This window comes from Antechinus flavipes, chromosome 4, assembly GCF_016432865.1.
Source record: "Antechinus flavipes isolate AdamAnt ecotype Samford, QLD, Australia chromosome 4, AdamAnt_v2, whole genome shotgun sequence".
NCBI classification, from domain to species: Eukaryota; Metazoa; Chordata; class Mammalia; order Dasyuromorphia; family Dasyuridae; genus Antechinus; species Antechinus flavipes.
The window spans coordinates 144,060,654-144,081,365 of record NC_067401.1 but is presented as its reverse complement, the minus strand read 5'-3'; the positions used below and the strand labels follow the sequence as shown (position 1 = coordinate 144,081,365).

General features: G+C 33.8%; 1 protein-coding gene across 7 annotated transcripts in view; it reads right to left on the bottom strand.

Moving 5' to 3' along the window:
* The window catches only part of EFCAB3 (EF-hand calcium binding domain 3), a 169,587-nt gene that overhangs the window by 35,143 nt on the left and 113,732 nt on the right, over nucleotides 1-20,712 (bottom strand). Inside the window, exons 18-28 of one of the 7 annotated variants that reach the window (XM_051994931.1) lie at nucleotides 19,934-20,062; nucleotides 16,431-16,517; nucleotides 14,283-14,336; nucleotides 13,352-13,456; nucleotides 11,088-11,141; nucleotides 9,424-9,525; nucleotides 5,777-5,827; nucleotides 4,511-4,615; nucleotides 3,733-3,786; nucleotides 1,911-2,012; nucleotides 118-171 (exon numbers count right to left, since the gene is read on the bottom strand). In XM_051994931.1, coding sequence (XP_051850891.1) covers nucleotides 118-171; nucleotides 1,911-2,012; nucleotides 3,733-3,786; nucleotides 4,511-4,615; nucleotides 5,777-5,827; nucleotides 9,424-9,525; nucleotides 11,088-11,141; nucleotides 13,352-13,456; nucleotides 14,283-14,336; nucleotides 16,431-16,517; nucleotides 19,934-20,062 — 897 coding nt within the window. Of the gene's footprint in view, nucleotides 1-117; nucleotides 172-1,910; nucleotides 2,013-2,477; nucleotides 2,534-2,943; nucleotides 3,048-3,732; nucleotides 3,787-4,510; nucleotides 4,616-5,776; nucleotides 5,828-9,423; nucleotides 9,526-11,087; nucleotides 11,142-13,351; nucleotides 13,457-14,282; nucleotides 14,337-16,430; nucleotides 16,518-19,933; nucleotides 20,063-20,712 lie in introns of those variants that run through there. The other 6 variants (XM_051994932.1, XM_051994933.1, XM_051994934.1 and 3 more) reach the window with 6 other exon arrangements.

Here is a 20,712-nt window from a genome sequence, read left to right as displayed (position 1 = left end):
TAAACAGAAGAGCTGGGACTAGAACCTGGGTTTCATGGCTCTAAAACCAGTGTTTTTTTTTCCCCCCACTGACTACTCTTAATAAGTTTTAATGTCTTCTTATACATTCTCACTTACCCTTAAGATACTTCAGGAAATTCATCAAATTATTCCTGTGAACCTTTCCGCTGCCTAAAAATGCAAACAGAATTTATATATCAAAATACGTGACCTAAAACTCAGTACCGTGACAAAATGCAATAATGAAAAATAGTATAAAGAAAGTGGGCAAATTTTCTATGGGAAAGAGAAATTAATGGATTGCTTTGCTTTAGAAAATTATTTAGCATCTCTTCCTGCAGATAATATTATTAACAAGGAAAAGGAAAGTGGTTTAAATATGATGAATTCATGCAATTCCTGAAAAGTCTTTAAAGAAAATAGTAGAAGGTGGAGGTGGTTAAGATTAAAGCACAGGTGAAAGCATTAGGATGGAGGGATATATTTTTCTCCAAAAGGGACAGATAAAAAACCAGAAATATGTTGGGGGTATACAAGGGAAGAAAGGAAAAATGAGGGAACTTCTGCCTACTGCTCTTGATTTTAATATTTTAATCCTAGGGAGATGGAGAAATCTCAGGCCAATTTTTTTTCTTTCCTAATTTTAGCAGGTTATAATTAAGAAATAGATAAATTGTTTCTTTGAAGTTGGTGGTAGGTTCATAGCTCTAGAAATATATCTGACAAAATCCAAATAGTCACTTTCATAGTGTCACTAAAATGCTTCTATGGTCTTATTCATTGCCTTACCCAAAGAAATTGCTTAATAAATGTATGTTGAATTGAATTTAGTGTAATGAAACCAATATCTCACATTTCTATAACACTTTGTGACATGCTTTTCTTACAGTGACATTGTGAGATGGTGGTGCTACTGTTTGCCTCATTTTATAGAGGGGAAACTGAGTAAATGTCAGAATCAGGATTTCAGGATTTGAATCAACAGGCTATGTTAGTCCACTTGGGTTGAGTGGAAATAATATCATTTTCCATTTGAGGAAATAATGGGTTACAAAAGACTTGCATTCAAGTCTTTTGATTCCAAGGCTACAGAATTCTAGATATAGATGAAAAGGACCTTAGTGGCCATTGAGTTCAACTCATGCACTTTACAAATGAGAGAGACCCAAGATCACACTGCTAGTCAATGTCTGAAGCCCTATTTCACACACAGCACTTTGTCTATTGAATGATCTAGTTGCGTGAGTGCCTTAAGTCCTACATTTCTTTTTTCTTTTTTTTTGAGAGGCAATTGGGGTTAAGTGACATGCCCAGGGTCAAACTGCTAGTAAGTATTAAGTGTCTGAGGCCAGCTTTGAACTCAGATCCTCATGACTCCCGGGTCAGTGCTCTATCCACTGCACCACCTAGCTGCCCTACAAGTGAAACTTTCTAAAGAGTTTGGAGTATCACTCCATGGTGAATACCTCTGTATTTCTCTGCCCTCAGACAAATAAATTGAAAAATGTTTCCTTTCACATTCCTCCAGCTCTTTTAGTCCAGAATCCCCAGCCCTTATGCTAACCCCCTTGGTTTGGGTAGAATTAAGATTACTTTCCATTTGAAATAATATTGGGTTACTTTTCTGCCACTTCTCAACTCTATTTTTTTCTACCTTCCTCCACCTACTTCCTTTATTTTTATTTTTCCATTCATTCCTTTTTGTTTTACTTGCTTCCCTTTCTCTTTACTATTCCTTAGGTTTCCTAGTTGCTAAAATGATCTTATCTTTTACTGCTTAGACTTTCTTTATACTTGACAGAAGTTGAACTCTAAGGAGTAATCTGAAGTATCTTTAGAAAACATCAGCCATTTTTACACAAGCAAGCCTAAATTCTCCTTGTGGCCAAGGTGTAACCTGGAACACTCACTGTCAATGGGCAGTCGTTTCAGGATATGCCGATGTTCATCTTTTGTGAGTGTGATCCCCATGTCCTTCAGAAAGTCTTCCAGATTTTGAACATCAATGTTTTCTGTTTGTAAAAGATGGGAATGGTGAATAGTGGGAGGGTAAAGAATCTATAATGACTCTAGAGAGTGAAAGAAGGAATCTGTTTCTGTATCCCATCATCTCCAAATGCAAGGAGAGTTAGCTTTTGAGAAAAACTTAACACACATATGGAAAGTCACTTGGAAATTCAGAAATAGAAATTAATTTCCTTCTGATTCAGGGAAATATCCTAGACTGAAGAGGCCTACACCAAGGAATGTGAAATGGTCAGGAATAATTGTCTGAAGATTGATATATCAATGACATAGCTACATAGGTCTAGTTAATTAAGTAGCTAGGGTTTGGAGTTTTTTTTTTTTTTTTTTTTTTTGGCTTTTATCCTAATAGTTCCTATTGGTCATATTGCAATCCTACACTTAATCACCGACTTGGAGACTTACAATTTTGTCTGTCTCAATACTGTATCAAAAACCAAGCATAAACATACCTCATGCCAGGAAATTCATGACTTCCTACAAAGAGACTGGAGAGAATTTGGGAAGCCTGTAAGTGTATTTAAACAGAGTGATAAATATTTAACAAGTTCATCCATAATTAAGAGGGTCACAGTTGTTATCCTGGACTCCTGATAATCACTACCCCATATCTAATCAGTTGCTGAATTGTGCCACTTTCCATACATCTCTCACATCTACCTCCTTTTATTTCTACTCAGACAACCACATTTTTAGCTTAAGTCATCATTCATCTCTCTTGAAGAGCTGTTATAATGGCCCCTAATCTGATTCCCTGACTCAACAGTCTCTTTCCCCCAACAATCCATCTTCCACACAACTGCCAAAGTGATTCTCCTTAAGCACAGATCTATCAGCTATGTCACTCAATAAATCCCCCTAGTTCCCTATTTCTCTTGGATCAAATATATAAATTTTTCTCTCATCACTCTCCCATACCTACTTTATATTTTTCACATGTGGTCTTTCATTTCCTGCCTCCATGTTCTTACTAACTGTTAGTTCCCTATGTTCTCCTTACTTCTACCTCAGAATCCTTCTCTTTTCTTCATGGTGTACACCAAAAGCTCTGCCTTCATTAAAGAGGATTTCCTGATTTCCCTCACTACTAGGGCCACTTCTTGCAAATTATGTTGTATTTATTCTGCATATATTTATATATGTACATGTTGTCTTTTCCAAGAGAAGGCAAATTTCTTGTGAGTTGAGACTATTGTTTTTGTCTTTTGTAAATCTAGGGTCTAGCACAGGTGTTGTAGGTACTTAAATGTTTACAAATTGATTATCTCTGTCTATGCAGATCAAAAATTATTTATAATATATGTATTTCTATCTATATCCATATGTATAATTCTACATCTATATCTATCTATGTAATTAGAAAGCTGCCAGGGAGAGGAAGTAATTTGACCCACAATTACACAGATAGTAAGTATCAGAGACAGGTAATGAATGCAGGTCTTCTTGACTCTAAGGTTATAAACATATATATATATACATGTGTATATATATACACACACACACACATATGTATACACACATATACACACATACACACACATATATATGCATACACACACATATACACACATATACATATAAAACAAAGAAGTCCTGGATTCATTATCTGTCTCTGCCTACTACTTTATGCTTCCTCTTTTATAGATTTCTTGAAAAATATTGAGATGTTGATATTTACCTGCCTTCTCATTATAACTTCTCACTCACCTTTAACAGATTTCACATTATCTATAACTTCATTCAGATAAACCTTCCCATTATCTATAAGACAAGGCAGAAGTTAGAGACCTGAGGATGAAGAATCTAACAAAATAGTATTATATCACATTCTGAAATTATGAGAATGGCAGAGAAATTTAATGGTTTTCTCTGAACTCAAGTATTTTAAATTTTTAAAATTTTAAAAATAGCTACCATTTACATAATACATTAAGAGTTAGTCACCAATGCAATATTTATTTACATGTATATGTGTATGTATGTTTTTTCATTTGATTTTCTGAACAACCTTATGAAGTAGATTCTCTTACTATCCTTATTTTAAAGATGAGGAAAAAGAAGTCTAGCATGAACAAGTGACTTGTCCCTGATCATACCAATAAATGCCAAAAAAAACCCCTATTTGAATACAGGTCTTATTGAATCCAGATCCAGTGCTAGAAAATTTTCTCTGGCTGATTAGGATTCTCTGATTACAGTTACATTGAACTTTTACCCTTAAAGATGGTCAGTCATTAGGTAGTACAGGTGGGGCCTGTAGGAAAAAAGGAGTATTCCTTGACTGTGCACTATGCAGTAGCATTTTGGAAATTCTTGAATTGGAGTTTCATTCAGATATACTATTTCATCATATATTATGATAGGCTTTTTCTATAGATCTCTCTCTCTGTCCTTTTATGTGATCTAAATAAATATCCTTTCAGAAATTCTCCAATATGAAGGAAAAGCTTCTCTAAAAACATACAGGGGCATAAGAAATGCTCACCCTTAATTGGCAAATTATCCAGTAACTCCTCAATTTCTCTATCTGTGAGTTTTATCTCCAGATTTTCCAGAACCTTGTCCAGATTGTCAACATCAACACCTATTCCTTCAAAAAGAAGAAAATTGAAGGTTATAATCAACAAATCAAATGCTCATTAAGTACCTACTCTATGTTAGGCACTGTGCTAAGTCTTGGAAATACAAAGCCAAGTCAACCTAATAAGTGCTTACTATATGCCTGCCACTTTGCTAAAACATTGTTTTTTAGTTGTTTAGTCATGTCTGATTCTTTATGACCTGGTGGTCACACTATTTATGGGATTTTCTTGGCAAAAATGCTGGAGTGGTTTGTCATTTTCTTCTCCAGTGGATTAAGGTAAACAAGATTAAGGGATTTGCCCAGGGTCACACAGCTAGTAAATATCTAAGGCTGAATTTGAACTCAGGGGAGATGCAGTGGATATATGCCTGACCAGGAGACAGGAAGACCTGAATTAAAATCTGGCCTCAGACATTGCCTAGCTGTATGACCCTGGACTAGTCACTTAATATTTTTTGCCTCTTTTATCTGAAGAAGTAAATGGCCCCTAAATGGGATCATGAAGTGCTGGACACAACTGACATGACTGAATAATTTCTTGCCTCCAGCCTCAGTGTTTTATCCATTGAGCCATCTAATTATTTCCAAAAGTATTGTCCCTGCTCTCAAAGAGTTTACATTCTAATGGGGGAAATAAATAAGAAAAATATGGAATTGTATCCAAGAGGGACAAATTATATTAAAAATATCCAGAATTCGGATTCATCATTGCTAGTTTGAAGGTGAGATAATACAAAAAAAAACAATCCATAATTGTAAAATACTTTCCAAATGTTCTCCAAACTCATTTTCAAAAGCACAGTGATAATTTTTAAAGACAAAAATGGAAAATCATTGGGAGATGTAGGAATATGATTTGTTCTAGTGATCTTGGTCCAAGGGATCCTGACAAAATTATCAAGAGAAGTCTTCATAGCACAATCTGAGGAATGAATTGGTCAAGGCTGATCGATTCTGCCAAAGTATTCAGCTAATCTACATCGTTATCTATATACTTTTGGCCAAGGGATTTGACATTCTCTACAATGACATAATTTGGTGAATTGCTTTCTTCAGAGTGGCTAGATATAAAAAACTAGAGGTCATGAAGCAGAAATGCTGACTCAGTAAATTGGAAAGCTGATATATGTTATAATCACCAAGAAGTAATAAAAGTTTTGGACTCACCAAGAGTTTTCACGACTATCATTATGTCTTTCTTAATTATCTTCCCTTGGTCTATAAGGAAAAGTGAAATTCAGGTCACAAAGAACTATCAAAATAAGACAAAGTATTCTTTCCTTTCTCCACCAAATAAGAATGAAGTAAAGAAACAGAGAAAATTCTCAAGTGGATGAATTCATTCCTTTTATTAAAATAGATTTTTATGTCTCAGTGGTAACACAGTCCATTGTTGTTATTGGGTGATTTATTAGAGATAAAAAGTTAGCTCAATTAGTGTTTCACAAGCTCTTGATTCAAGTAATTATTAAGGAAGTAGTAGACAGTACTAGTTTGGAAGCAGGCTGTTGATTGTTTTTTATGTGTTTGTTTTTGGTATTTGAAACTGTGAATTTCTTTTATGTATAACTTGTTTTAAGAACATTAGAACATATACTAAATTTATCAAGGTTATTTCCAACATTGTGCTTCTCTGTGACTTTTTTTCTAAACTCTTGTTCTCTTCTCTCTATACATTTTTCATTTTTGCTTATTAATTTTTTTGTATCACTATCACAGCTTCTTTTACTGCCTCATAACTGCCACTCTTCTAACCCCAATATGAATCCTAGCTTATAATAAATAAAAGAATAGTTAAGAAAAACATATCCATAAACTGGCAAATGGTGAAATAATATGTCTTTCTCTGTACCTATAACTTCTCTACAATTTTATACAATACAAGAGCATTAGGTGAAGCATTAAACAGTAATATATATGGTCCCACTATATTTAATGTCCCAGTTAATGTTTGTGATTATTAAAGGTTTATTGAATAGGGTTATTTCTCTTGTACTTTTCAAGGGTTTAAACTGATTTTTATATATGGATAGGAGATAACCTTGTTGGAAGAGACTTTTAAAGCATTCTTTTGCTCTACTGGGTCACTTTTTCATAATCAGCAAATAATAAGCAAAAGAGGATCTTATTTTACTGTATGTTTCAGTCTACTACAAAATGACAAAGATGTAGTTTTTGGTTGATTATTTCTTGTAAACACCTGATTGTTTCCTAATAATACTCTTATTAAGAATGCTCTTAGGTTGTGTATAGATGACTCACGTAAAGATTTTGTATCGGTAGGATAGTAGGCATATAGGAGGACAGTGACTTGATATTTTATTGGCCATTTTTTTTGGCATTAATAAAATTCAAGATTCTCCCCCTCATACTTCCTCTTTCATTCAAATACCTTTTCTAGAGAGGTTATTCTAAAAAGTTTTAGAACAGTTTAAAACTATTAAAACTTAAAATTTCACAAAGACTTTTGTGATAGCCTGTACATTCAGCAAGACTCTCAAAACTACATCTTCTTATGAACAAATCTCTATGATACATATTTGATGCAAATGAGAAACTTTTCTTATCTTGGTTGTTTTTAATCATTTTCCTTTCTCCTATAAACTAATCTTATACTGTGATATTTGGGTATAAATGTTTTCTTTTTATAGTCCTTGATTGTTTGGGACAGTAATCATTAGATATATTTTTTTATTTTCTTTATTATTTTACAATTATCCTTGATTGTTCTAGAGATTACTATGCTTAGTGGAAATTCCTTACAAAGTTTTCTTTAAATTACTTTAACTTTCCATAGCTTCTGTTTCCTTCATAAAACAATATTGCTAATGACTATGTCCATCATCATTCTCTAAAATATTTTACAAAGAAGTTTATTAACTAAAACATTTTTTGCCATCCTCAATTCATGTTGCCATATTTCTGCATTTGGCATGAAAATTAAACATTTCCTAACTAAGGGGCTTACAGAGCTTGTTTGGTTTTCCTCTTGTTACAGATTTAGAGTGGTTAAACTTTGTCATCCCATGTCATTTTTGATAATTATTTTCTATTTTGTTTATTACTTTTTAAAATAATTCAAGATTGAATGTATACCATATCTCTTTCTCACTAATCACTAAATGATTTCTATTTGTTTTTATAAATTCTTGACATGTGATATTAAGAATCATAACCAGATTATTATAACAAGAAGTTAAGCTACTCTTGTTATATTCTTATCTTTTTTCTTGAAAAGGCAGTGATCTTTATCATTCATAGCTGATACAATGAATACTACTACTAATAAGTTTTTTCTTACCTGTTAGACATAATCTAGTTCAATTATTTCTTTTTTTGTTTTTTTTTCTATTTTTAATCTTTTTGTTTGTTTTTTGATGTTTGAAATTCTAACACCCAGAAATTATATTTTTGAAGAAGCTGTTCCTGATAAAAAATGCATAAAACTTCCATAAACTATACTACATATCACTAGCATCGATCTTTTCTTAACCTTATTCTTCTTTACTTATCCTAAGTTCTACCTTAAGGGATGAGCAAATGTTCCATGAAATCATGTTTCTTGTTGCTTCTGGATGTATGATAAGATCAAGTTCATTAGCTTTTTCTTTGTTTGCCTCCTTTCAAGCCACTGAACTTTGTGACTATAGCTTTCATTTAGTTGCAAAGAGCTTTACAAATATATATTTGCTGAGGCAGTTGGGGGTCACACAGCTAGGAAGTGTTAAGTGTCTGAGATCAAATTTGAACCCAGGTCCCCCTGACTTCAGAGGTTAACAAATGTTAACTTCATTGTGTACTTTGACAACCCTGAGAGGGGAACCTGACATTCAGAGAGGTTAAGTCTTTCCCAGGGTCACTTTCTGAGGCCACACTGATCTCAGGTCTTCTTGATGCTATATAGAACCAATTAGCTGCCTTGAGTGCCTATAATGCTCTATTACTTTTCCTTTCACTCACTCACAAATACCTATTTTAAAAATGCTTACTCTACACAAGGTGGTTAGGGAAACAAAGATTCTTTGAATTCTACCTATGGAGAGTAACAAGATGCTGAACTGTGAACTTCAGCCCTTGATTCCCCATCTAGTCCTTTCCATGACACTATACTTCCTCTTTGGAGGAATCTGAAGAGTCCTTTTTAACACTAGCCCAGATAAAGTGTAAACAAATTTGAAATATTGTGAATTCTCAGATCTAAAGGACACTGTTTACTGATTATTTCTAGATGGCCAGAGTAGCAGTCTAGCCTTGCCTTCTCACAGTCTAATAAAAGACAGAAAAATGTTTCCTACATTTTTCTGATTACCTTTGAAACTTGAAACTTTGAGTGTGGAGTATCACCCCATGGTGACAAATTCTTTATCTTCCTGTCCTGAGACAAATTAACTGAGAAAATTTGCCTTTGGTTTCCTGTCACACTCCTCCAGCTCTTTTGGTCCAGAATTCTCAGCCTTTATGCTAGCCTACTTGGTTTGGGTGGAAATAAGATCAGTTTCCATTTGAGGCAATATTGGTTTACTTTTCAGTCACTCCTTAACTCTATTTTCTTCTACCTTCTCCTACCCACTTCCTTTATTTTTATTCTTCTATTCATTTTACTTACTTCCCTTTCTCTTTACCATTCCTTAGGTTTCCTAATTGGTAAAAAATGGTATTATTTTCCACTAGTTAATCTTTGTGTTTACACTGAATTTGAAGAACTTCAGGGGTTGGTCTGGGGGAGAAGTCTACTTCTTTAGAATCTATCAGTCATTTTTACACAAGCAAGCCCAAGTTCTCCTTGTGGCCATGATGTAATCTAGAACACTTACGATCAACTGGCAGATGTTTCAAGAAATCTTGATATTTATCTTTTTTGAGTGTGATTCCCATGTCCTTCAGAAAGTGTTCTAGGTTTCGAGCATCAATGTTTTCTGTTTACAAAGATAAGAATGGTGATTGATGGGAATGCAAGAATATTTAATGTCAGAGGGTGAAAGATGCCACTAATTCCTGTGTTCTATCTTCTCCAAATTCAAGAAGTAAAGAGTTAGTCTTTGAAATGAACCAAAACATAATGGGAAAGTCATTTGGGAATTCAGAAATAGAATTGCTTCCTTCTGATTCAGGGGACTATGCTAGATTGAAGAGTTCTACCCTGAAGAATGTGAAATGATCATTAAGGTAATTGTCTGCTGAAGACTGACAAATCAGTGATGTAGTAAGCTACATAGATTTAGCTAAAAAAGTAGGGCTTGGTTATCTTTGTCTTCATCCCAATCTTTATCTTTATCTTTAGCTCCTCTGACTATAATTCAGCTTTTCATCCCTGACATGAAGATCTAGAATGTTGTCTGTCTTAATGTTAGGAAAAATGAAGTAAGAACATAGAATATTATGTTATAGAAAATTCAGGACTTGCTATAAAAGGACTGGAGAAAATTTAGCAAGCTTGTAAGTGAATTTAAAAAGATTAATAATCATTTAACACATTCATCCAAAATAGGGAGTGTCACAGTTGTTATCCTGGACAGCTGACTTTCTCACCACCCCTTATCCAATCAAGTTGCCAAATTTTGCAATTTCTCACTCCATAATATCTCTCACATTTACTCCCTTTTATTTTATTTACATAGCTATATTCTTAGCTCAAATCACCATTCATCTCTCACTTGAAGACTTGTTATAATGGCCTCTAATCGGTCTCCCTATTTCATGGGTAGTCTCTTCCTCCTCCAATTCATCTTTTGCAAAACTGCCAATGTGATTCTGTTTAAGCACAACTGACAATGTTACTTAATGAATTCCTATTTCCCTATTTCTCCTGGATCAAATAGACGAACTCTGGTCTCTATGGATTTTATAGCCTGGCCCCAACCTATTTTTCTAGTCTTACTATGTTTCACTGTCCCATGCTTGTTTTCTGTACATGGACTTCCATTTTGTGTCTCTATTATGTTACCAACTGTTCCCCATGATCTTCTTACTTCTACCTCAGAGTCCCTCTCTTCTCCTTCAAGGTGAATGAATCACAATCTCTGATTTCTATGAGGAGGCTCTCCTGTGGGAGGCTGGTACCTTCCCTTGCAAATTGTATTTTATTTATTTTGCATATATTTACATGAGTACATGTTATTTTTTCCAAGAGAAGGAAGTTCTTTGTAAGCTGGAATCATTTCATTGTTTTGTATTTTCATCACCAGGGCCTAAAACAAGTACTGTAGGCACTTAAATGTTTACAAATTGTTCATCTCTGCCTATGCAGATCAAGAAATTATTTGTAACATATGCTGTTTAGGAAGCTGCCTGAGAAGGGAAGTAATTTACCCTATAGTCATACAGCTAGTAAGTGTCAGAAGTAGCTAATGAATCCATGACTTCTTGATTCTAAGACTATATTTCTATTTACTATGCCATTATTCTCCCTCATGTATTTTTCTGAAAATTTTTGAGAAACCATTTTTAATCTACCTTCTTATCACAAAATTTTACTCACCTTTAATGGATTTTATATTATTCAAAAGTTGATTCAGGTTGACCCTTCCAAAACCTGTAGATAAGGCAGAGAGGTTAGGTAGAGACCTGAGGAGGCAGAGCCTCACAAAAATAATATTATTACATTTTCAAATGAGAGATAAGTCAGAGGAATTCAACAATTTTTTCTGAACTCAGATAATCTTTTTTAATTTAATTTTTCTAAAGATTAATTTATATAATAGATATCTAAAGAATAAAAAAGGTCTCAATCTGTAAATTGATAATAATAGTAATAATAATACTTAGCCTTTACATAAAGCTCTAATGTTTGCAAAGTGCTTTTCAAATATTAACCTATTTTATCTTCACTAAAACCCCACAAGGTGGATGCTATTATGTCCATGAGGAAACTGAGGTTCAGAGAGATTAAATAACTTGCCTAGGTTATGCAGCAAGTACTTGTCTAAGATTTTGAACCCAAGTGTTCCTGATTTTGCCTTTAACCCTGTATCTATGTACCATGCAGCGACTTCACAAAGTCATTTAGGGAACATCCCTGCTCTTTGCTAATGAATATCAGAAAAACTTTTATTGTAATCAAATATTATATATTTGTAGTTCAGATTCAGGGCATTTTAGGAATAAGATGGAAAAAATTGGCCCCTTGCTATCTCTTGGTTTCAATTTCTTTCTTTGTGAAACAAAGGAGCGAGACTTCTCAGCATATATGACTCTGTACATTAGGAAACTCCTTTTTAAAAAAAGTTTTAATCACAGAAGCAAAAGAGGAACTAATTTTTTTTCTTTCAGAGATCTCTCCACAATCTCAAATGTATTTAGTCTTTACAAATTTATTTCATCTAATTGGTTAAATGTGAGACACATTTCTATGAAACAGTATTTAACTTTATTATTAAATAGCATATAAGTTATTCAAGTGGAAACAGGTATGGGTCCTTTAGGAGAATAATCCCATTTGGTAGGCTCACTGTTAAAAGTCTAAATTGAAGAATCTAACTAAAGGAAAACTTTATACTATTCAATTTGAATGTGGTAGATAAATGACATCTATACATCCCTTTAAAATGTACAAAATCTATTACATCAATGTTCTCACTTAAGCTTCACAGCAACCCTATAAGTTCAGTGTTATAGGAATCATTGCCATGTTTGTAGCAGTGGAGAGAGATTGTCAGAGCTGATGTCAAGAAGAATCATCTTCCTGACTTCATATCAGACCTCAGATATTTACTAGCTATCTCCTGGGTAAATCCCTTACCTCTATTTTCATCAGTTTTCTCATCTGGCAAATGAAATGGAAAAGGAAATGGCAAATCTCTTCAATTTCTTTGCCAAGAAAATCCCAAATGGGGTCAACAAAGAATAGAACACTACTGAAAAGCGACTGAACAACAACAAAAACCGTCTGAGAATCATCTTCAAATCATCAATCAATTGCTAAAGGCTTGTTGATTCTTCTTCAACAATCTATTTGTATTTCATCAACTACTCTCACATTGTAGATTTACAGGTATCAATTTAATTTAGTTATAGTATTCACTTTTACATTTGGGCCATAAGTGACTCTTAAAAACCCCCTCAGAAATGAGAGAACATTTGCAAAATGTGTTGGTGGAAGAATCTTCATAATATTCATAGATTCTTGAAATATATAAGATTACAGAATATAGAATACTATAATATTTAATAAAGTATTTAATACTTAAAATTTGCTACATTATACACATATATATTTTTACATATTTTTTCTCATTTGTCTCTCAAAGCAACTTTATGTAGAAGTTACTATTATTATGCTGATTTTGAAGATGAAATAGAGGATAAGTGAAGACAAGTGACTTGTCTTCAGGATTATACTTTAATTGTCTAAAGCAGGATTTTAACTCAGGTCTTCTGGAACCCAACTTCAGTAGTAGAAAATTTCATTAGTCTGGTTAGGATTTCCTTAATCACATTGGGTTTTTCTTCTTAAAGAGGACCACTAGACACCTCAGGTTGGGCCTGTGGTAAAAAGTAAGTTTTCTATTGTATTTTACTCAATGGTATTCTGGGAGACTCCTGACATACAGGGTTAGTCAGAGATAGTATTTCATAATATACTATACATTAGATTGCTTTTCTTCATAATTATATCTATCTTTGATGTGAACTAAATTCTAAAAAAAAAAAAAAAGAAAAAAAAAAGGATCCTTCCTTTCAGAAATTCTCAGACAGGAAATCAAAACTTCCTCAAAAGTACACAGGGGTATGAGAAATGCTTACCATCAACTGGCAGGTTACTCAATAATTCCTTAATTTCTCTATCTGTGAACTTGATCCCCAGGTCTCCCAGAATTTTGTCCAAGTTGTTAATATCAACATTCCTTTCTTCAGAAAGAAGAAAAGAAGAACATAATTAAGTATTTATTAAATTCTTTTTATATGCTAGCCTCTATACTAAATTGTGGGGATAAGCCAAATCAAGTCAACAAGCATTTATAAGTGAAGTTAACAGCATTTATTAAATGCTTATTATATACAATATATATTATTATATATATCCCACTACTAAGTGGTGGGAAGAAAAATCAAAAGCACCGTCCCTGTCCTCAAAGAGGTCAAAGTACATATAAGGAAGACAGATAAGAACACAATGGAGTTATACCAAAGAGGAACAAATTGTATAAAATCTATAGGCAAATACATTTATTCTATGAATTTCAGAGCTGGATCCATCATTTCTAGTTTGAGGGTGAGGTAATGTAAATATCAATTTACATAAATAAAATACTTTCCAAATGCTCTCCAAAATCATTTTGAAAGACATTATGGCAATTTCTAAGGATACACATGAAGAATCACTGAGAGAGTGGCAATTTCTAAGGATACACATGAAGAATCACTGGGAGAGCTTGGAAGGATGATCTGTGGTTGTGATCCTGGTCCAAGAGACTTTGAGAATTTTTTTTCAAGAGAAGCCTTCATAGTACACAGTAAGAAATGAATTGGCCAAAGCTGATGGATTTTGGCAAAACTAAGCTGCATATTTTTGGCAAAGGATTCTGAAAATCTCTACAGTGACAGAATCTGGTGAATTACCTCCTCCAGGGGGGCTGTGCATAAAGAAGGTCATGAGACAGAAATGCTAAGTCAATACATTAGAAGGATAATAGAATTTATGTTACAATAAGAAAAGAAATAAAAGTTTTCTCACCACGGAGATTCTGCCTGGCATTCATTATCTTTTTTGGTTTCACCTTCTTTTTGGCTTTAAGAAAAGGTATAATTTCAGGTCACAGAGGAAATAACAGAGAATTACAATAATAGCACAAGGTTCATCATTTTTAAAACCCAAGTCTATAAAAATTGTCCTTTTTCTTCCTTGCTCTACCAATAGAGAATGAAGAAAGAAGAGCTCTCAAGAAGATAAATTCATCCCTTTCATTAACATATTCTTCTGAAAATGCTATTGGTTATAGAAATTCAAATTAAAATAAATCTGAGATACCACCTCACATTTATCAGACTAAGATTATAGGAACAGATAAATGTTGGAGGGGATGTATGAAAACTAGAACACCAATAATATTATTGATGGAGGTATGAACTGATCCCAGCCATTCTAGAGAACAATTTGAAATTAGGCCCAAAGGGCTATAAAATTGTGCATAACCTTTGATATTCCAAAGAGATCATAAAACAGGGGGAAAGAATCCACAGGTTCAAAAATGTTTATAGCAGCTCTTTTGTTATGGCAAGGAATTGGAAATTGAGTGAATGCCCATTAATTAGGGATGGTTGAATAAATTGGGGTTTGATTACATGTTCTTTCTCTACTGGTTTTCATAGTTGTTGTAAACATTAGAAATCTTTTCCATTTTCTTTTATTTATTATTCTATATTTATCCTGAGATGCACCAAAGATTACTATTCTCAGAGGAATTCCTTGTGAAATTCTTTAAAATAGTTAAACTGTCTAGGCTTTATGAAACCACATTGCTCTATAATAATGTCCATAATTCTTCTCTATGAGATTTTATAAATATGTTTATTAACTAAAATTAATGTTGTCATTTTCTTCACTTGCTATGTCAGTTAAATATTTTGGACTCATTGATTTTCCTCTTGTGGCTAAAGATTTAGATTGATTGAATTTCTGCCTTTTAATTGTCTTTTATGTTATTTCTGATGCCTGTTTTCCATTTTTTTGTTACTTGTTTAAATAATTCAAGATTCACTTGTTTCAACTGTATATCATGTCTCTCTTTCATTAAGTTCATGATTTCATATTATTTTATACATTCTTTATATATCATATGCAGCATCATATCCAGAATATTATAACAAGAATATGTTCTTTTTATATATATATTTTTTTCTTGATAAGACAGTCGTCTTAATTGTTCAGAGCTTACATAGGACTTACTCTTACATCAATAATAACTCTTTTCTCATGTGTTAAAATATGATCTATTTCTTTTTTTTTTTTTTGCAATGATTTTGGATGCTCGTCAATCCTAGCAGCTATCAATATTTTTTTCTTGAAGAGGCTATTTCTGAGAACAAACGCATAATTTATACATCACTGGCAACTATTCTTTATCCTGGATACTTATCTTCAGTTCTACCATAAAGGAAGACCAAACAGTCCTTGAAATCATGTTTCTTATTGCTATTGGATGTATAATAAGACCAACTCCACCAGCTTCTTCTTTGTTTGCCTTTTCAAGTTATTTATCTGTGGGGCTATAGCTTTCATTTAGTTGCAAAGTACTTTAAAATATTAACTCATTTTATCTACACAACAACCTGGGGGCCAGTTAGGATTGTTATTTCCATTTTATAAATGAGGAAACTGAGGCAATCAGAGATTACGTGACTTTTCCAGGGTTACAGAGTCAGTGCCTGAGGCTGCATTTATCTGCTCTTCCTGATTCTATACACAGTATCTATGGGATGTCTCAAGTGCCTACCATGCTCTATTAATTTTCATTTCTTTTACACACAAATGCTTACTCTATACAAGATGGAAGGGCAACAAAGATTCTTTGAGTCCTACCCATTGAGAGAAACAACAAAAATGAGCTTTGAACTTCAGACCTTTTAATAGTAGCCCAGGCAAAATTTAGATAAACATGAAAAACTGAACTCACAAAACTAAAAGGCAACTATTTACTGATCATTTTTAGGTTGGCCAGAAGAGCAGAGTTTAGGGTTGCCTTCTTAGGATATCTAATGAAGGCACTAGGCTTCCACTGACATTGAAGAAGTCTGGCCCAGGGGTAGTCTGAGGCATCTGTCTTTTAAAAAAGGATCAGACATTTTCACACATGCAAGCCATAGGGTAAGCTGGAACACTCACCATCAATTGGCAGATGTTTCAGGAGATCCCGACGTCCAACTTGGGTAGAGGAGATGCCTATTTCCTTCAGGAAATCTTCCAGGTTTTCTATTTATAAAAGATGAGAAGATGGGAATGAGTGGAATATATAATGATTCCAAAGGGTAAAAGAAATCATCTATTTCTGTGTCCTGTCATCTTCAAATTCAGGAAGAGGAGAGTTAGTCTTTGAGATAAGCTTACACAAAAACTGAAAGTCACTTGGGTTTTCAGAAATAGAAATTATTCCCTTCTGGTTCAAGGAAATATCCTAGACTGAAGAAGCCTACACTGAAGAAGGTGAAATGGCTGAGACTATTGTCTCACAAAGATCAAACTAATGATGTATTAAGCTACACAAATTATCTTTGCCTTTATTCTGTTTCTACTCCTCTGAATATAATCCCATTCTTGGGAGACCTAGAATATTGTCTGTCTCAAATTTAGGAAAAATGAAACAAGAACAAAACACATTACATTCCACAAAGTTCAAGACTTGCTACAAAGAGCATGGAGTATATGGCCGGCTTGCAAGTGGGTTTAAATAGAGTGATGATCATTTAACACTTTCATCCACAATAGGTTGTGTCACAATTGTTATCTGGGCTCCTGAGCTCTTTCTCCTCCACTCTCCACTCCATATCCAATTAGTTTCAAATAGGTACTGTCCCAGTTATAATTCTGTAATCCTTTTTCTTTCTCACCACACCATATCTGGTCAGTTGACAAATCTGTCAGCTGCCAAATCTTGCCACTTCTCCCTCCATAACATCTCTCACATCTATCCCTTTTTCTCTATACTCACAAAACCATATCTTTATCTTAGCTCAACAAATTGTTTTTAGATAGACTGTTTAGAAAGCTCCCAGAGAAGGGAAATGATTAGCCACACAAATAATGTCAGAGGAGAGATTTGAATATAGAATTTGTTTACTCTAATGTGATACCTCTATCCACTATGCCATGCTTCCTTCTCATGGATTTCTGTGAAAGATATTGAGATTTTCCTGCCTTTTCATCATTACTTCTCACTCACATTTAATAGTTTTCAAGTTTTCCATAAATTCATTCTGGATGACTGTGTCCCATTATCTATCAGATAAGGGACATACTAAGTATTCGGAGTCTCACAAAAAGGGTATTACATTACATTCCTGAAACTATGGAGATAAAGCCAGAAGAATTTAAGTTTTCCCTGAACTCAAATTATTATGTGGAATTTTATCCTATTTTCCCTAAAGTATAATTTATAATGTATAGCTGGCCAATGAAGAAAACTCTCAATCCATAAACTGATGATAATAAAAACAATAAAAATAGCATTTACATAAATCTTTACAAATATTAATTCATTTTATTCTCACAAAAACCTTGGGAGGCAAGTGTTATTATCTCCCTTTTAAAATTGAGGAAACTGATGCTGAGTGAAATTAAATGACTTTCCTGGGACAGCTGGGTGGCAAAGAGGACACACATACATATAACATATATGTATATACACATGCCCACACATATAAATATGCCAGGTGTGAAATCAGGAAGACTCATTTTCATGAGTTAAGATCTAGCCTCAGACCTTTAGTGACATGACTCTGGACATGTCACTTAATCCCATTTGCCTCAGTTTCCTCATCTGCAAAAGGAGCTACAGAAGGAAATGGCCAACTACTCCACTATCTTTGCCAAGAAAACTTAACTTGGGATCACAATGAAACCATTGTATTGCTGCAACAAAAAGAATTATTCAGCTAGTACATGTCTAAGGCTTTGAAAATAGCTTCTCCAGATTCTGGATTCAACTCTATATTCATTGTACTACATAGCTAACTCACAATCAATCAAGGAGCTTCTCTTCTCTTTACTATTGAATATCAGAAGAACTTATATTATAATCAGATTTAAAAAAAAAGAACTTAAGGAGACAGCTAGGTGGTGCAGTGGATAGAGCACTAGCCCTGAAGTCAGGAAGACCTGAATTTAAATCTAGTCTCAGCACTTAACACTTCCTAGTTGTGTGACCCTGGGCAAGTAACTTAACCCTAATTGCCTCAGCAAAAAACAAACAAACAAACAAAAAACTTTATTTAAAAAATTTGACATAAGTAATGTTCCACATCCATGGACACCCTTCTTTTCTCCTTCCCCTGATCTCCAACCTCTCTAATAGATCAAGGGAAAGGAGGTATTTTCTCATATATCTTCTTTGGGGTCAAGACTAAGCTTTTTCATCTTCAATTGTTTTGCTCTTCTTTTCCTTTATTTTTTAAATGGCATTTTATTTTTCCCCTAGTTACATGTCAAGAAAAATTTTAGCATTCATTTTTATAAGATTTTGAGTTTTGAATTTTTCTCTCCATTTCCCTCCTCTCCTCTTTTCTTGAAGATGAGTTTGATATAATTTATATATAATTAGACATTTTATTTTGGCATAAGAGATTCAGGATTTTTTGAGAGCAAGATAGAAAGAACCGGCTTCTTCCTATCTTTTGGTCTCTACCTTCCTCCTCTGTGAAATAGACTAGATTAAGTGATCTCCATGTCCATCCCTAGCATGAGTAGGGAAACTGCCATTTTAAAAAATTGATAACAAAGGAAAAGGGGAGCTATTTTTTTCTTTTAGTTTTCTGACTCTCAGTAAAGAGAGGCTCTGTTGAGCTTTTGCAGCTGCAGGCTAATTTTTAAGTAGCTTTTAATGTATGTCTTCCATTTCCATGGTGAGATAAATTTTTAAAGTCACAACTAGCAAATCTTTAATGTTCTCCTTAAGACCCATGAAGGCTAATTTGATAGGGGATCTTCTTCAGAAGGTTACTCACTACAGGATTTTTATTTTATTTTTGCCAAAAAAGATGAAAGAAGTATACATGGTCATAATCTACTTAGTTTGTTGTGTATGGGTTATAATATACTTAGTTTACTTAGGATAATGGAAACATGGATCTTTTGAAATAATAGCTACATTTACATAGTATTCTCCTATTTGCAATACTATACATATATGTTCATTTTTTTTCATTTGATTCTTACAACAACTTTATGTTACAGACACTATTACTATCTCCATTTTTCAGATGAGGAAGGAGAGGTTAAATGAGGACAGGTGACTTGTTCAGAATCATATCATCATTGTCAAAAGCAGAATTGGAATATGTCTTCTTGAGTCCCAGTCCAGTACTAGAAAATTTTATCTGATTGATTAGGACTCATACTGGGCTTTTTTCCTTAAAGAGGGCCACTAGGCAGCTCATGTGGTACCTATGATAAAGAATTAAAAAATTTCCATTTTTGTGTTCTACTCAATAGCATTCTAGGAAACTTTTGACTTGAAGCTCCAGTCAGAGATAATAATTCATAATGCATTATGATGTTTTTTTCTATAGATATTTCTTTTTTTTTATGTGAACTAAATAATGATTCTCTCAGAAATTCTCATACAGGAAATCAAAGCTTCCCCAAAAACACATTGAGGCATGAGCAGTAGTCACCTTCAACAGGTAAGTTACTCAATAGTTTGTCTCTTGGAGGAGTTGGAGCTCCAGTAGTTTCTCGATCTGTAAGCTTGATCTTCACGGTTCCCAGACCCTTATCCAGACTGTCAATATCAATATTTCTTCCTTCAGAAAGAAAAAAATATATAGAATATAATCAATTAAGCATTTATTAAATCCTCTACTAAATCATAGGGATTCCAAACCAAGTCAAGTCAACAAGCAGGTTTTAAGTGTCAGTTCACAGTGAAAGGGACTGTGCTAAGTCTTGGGAATAACAAGGAAATCAAAAGCACTGTCCCTGTCCTCAGGGAGTTCACTGTCTAATGGGGAAGACACATAAGAAAAATATAGAATTGTTCTTAGGAAGGACAAAGTGTATAAAGTCCAAAGGTAAATATAATTTTTCAATGAATTTCAGAACTGGATTCATCATTCTTAGCTTGAGGGGAAAATATAACAATTCACATATATAAGGCACTTTCCAAAAGTACTCCAAACTCATTTTGAAAGGCTCAGTGACAACCTTTAAGGGCACCCAGGAGAGTCAATGGGAGAGAGCTTGGAAGATGATCTGTTGTTGTCATTTTGAGCTAAGAGATTCTGACAATCTTTACAAGAGAAAAAAAAAATTAAATTGGTCAAGGCTGATGGATTCTGGCAAAGCAGACAGCTAATAAAAATACTTTTGGCCAAGAGCTTTGAAATTCTCTACAGTGACAGAATCTGGTGAATTGCCTCCTTCAGTAGGGCTGTAAGTAAAGGTCATGAGGCCA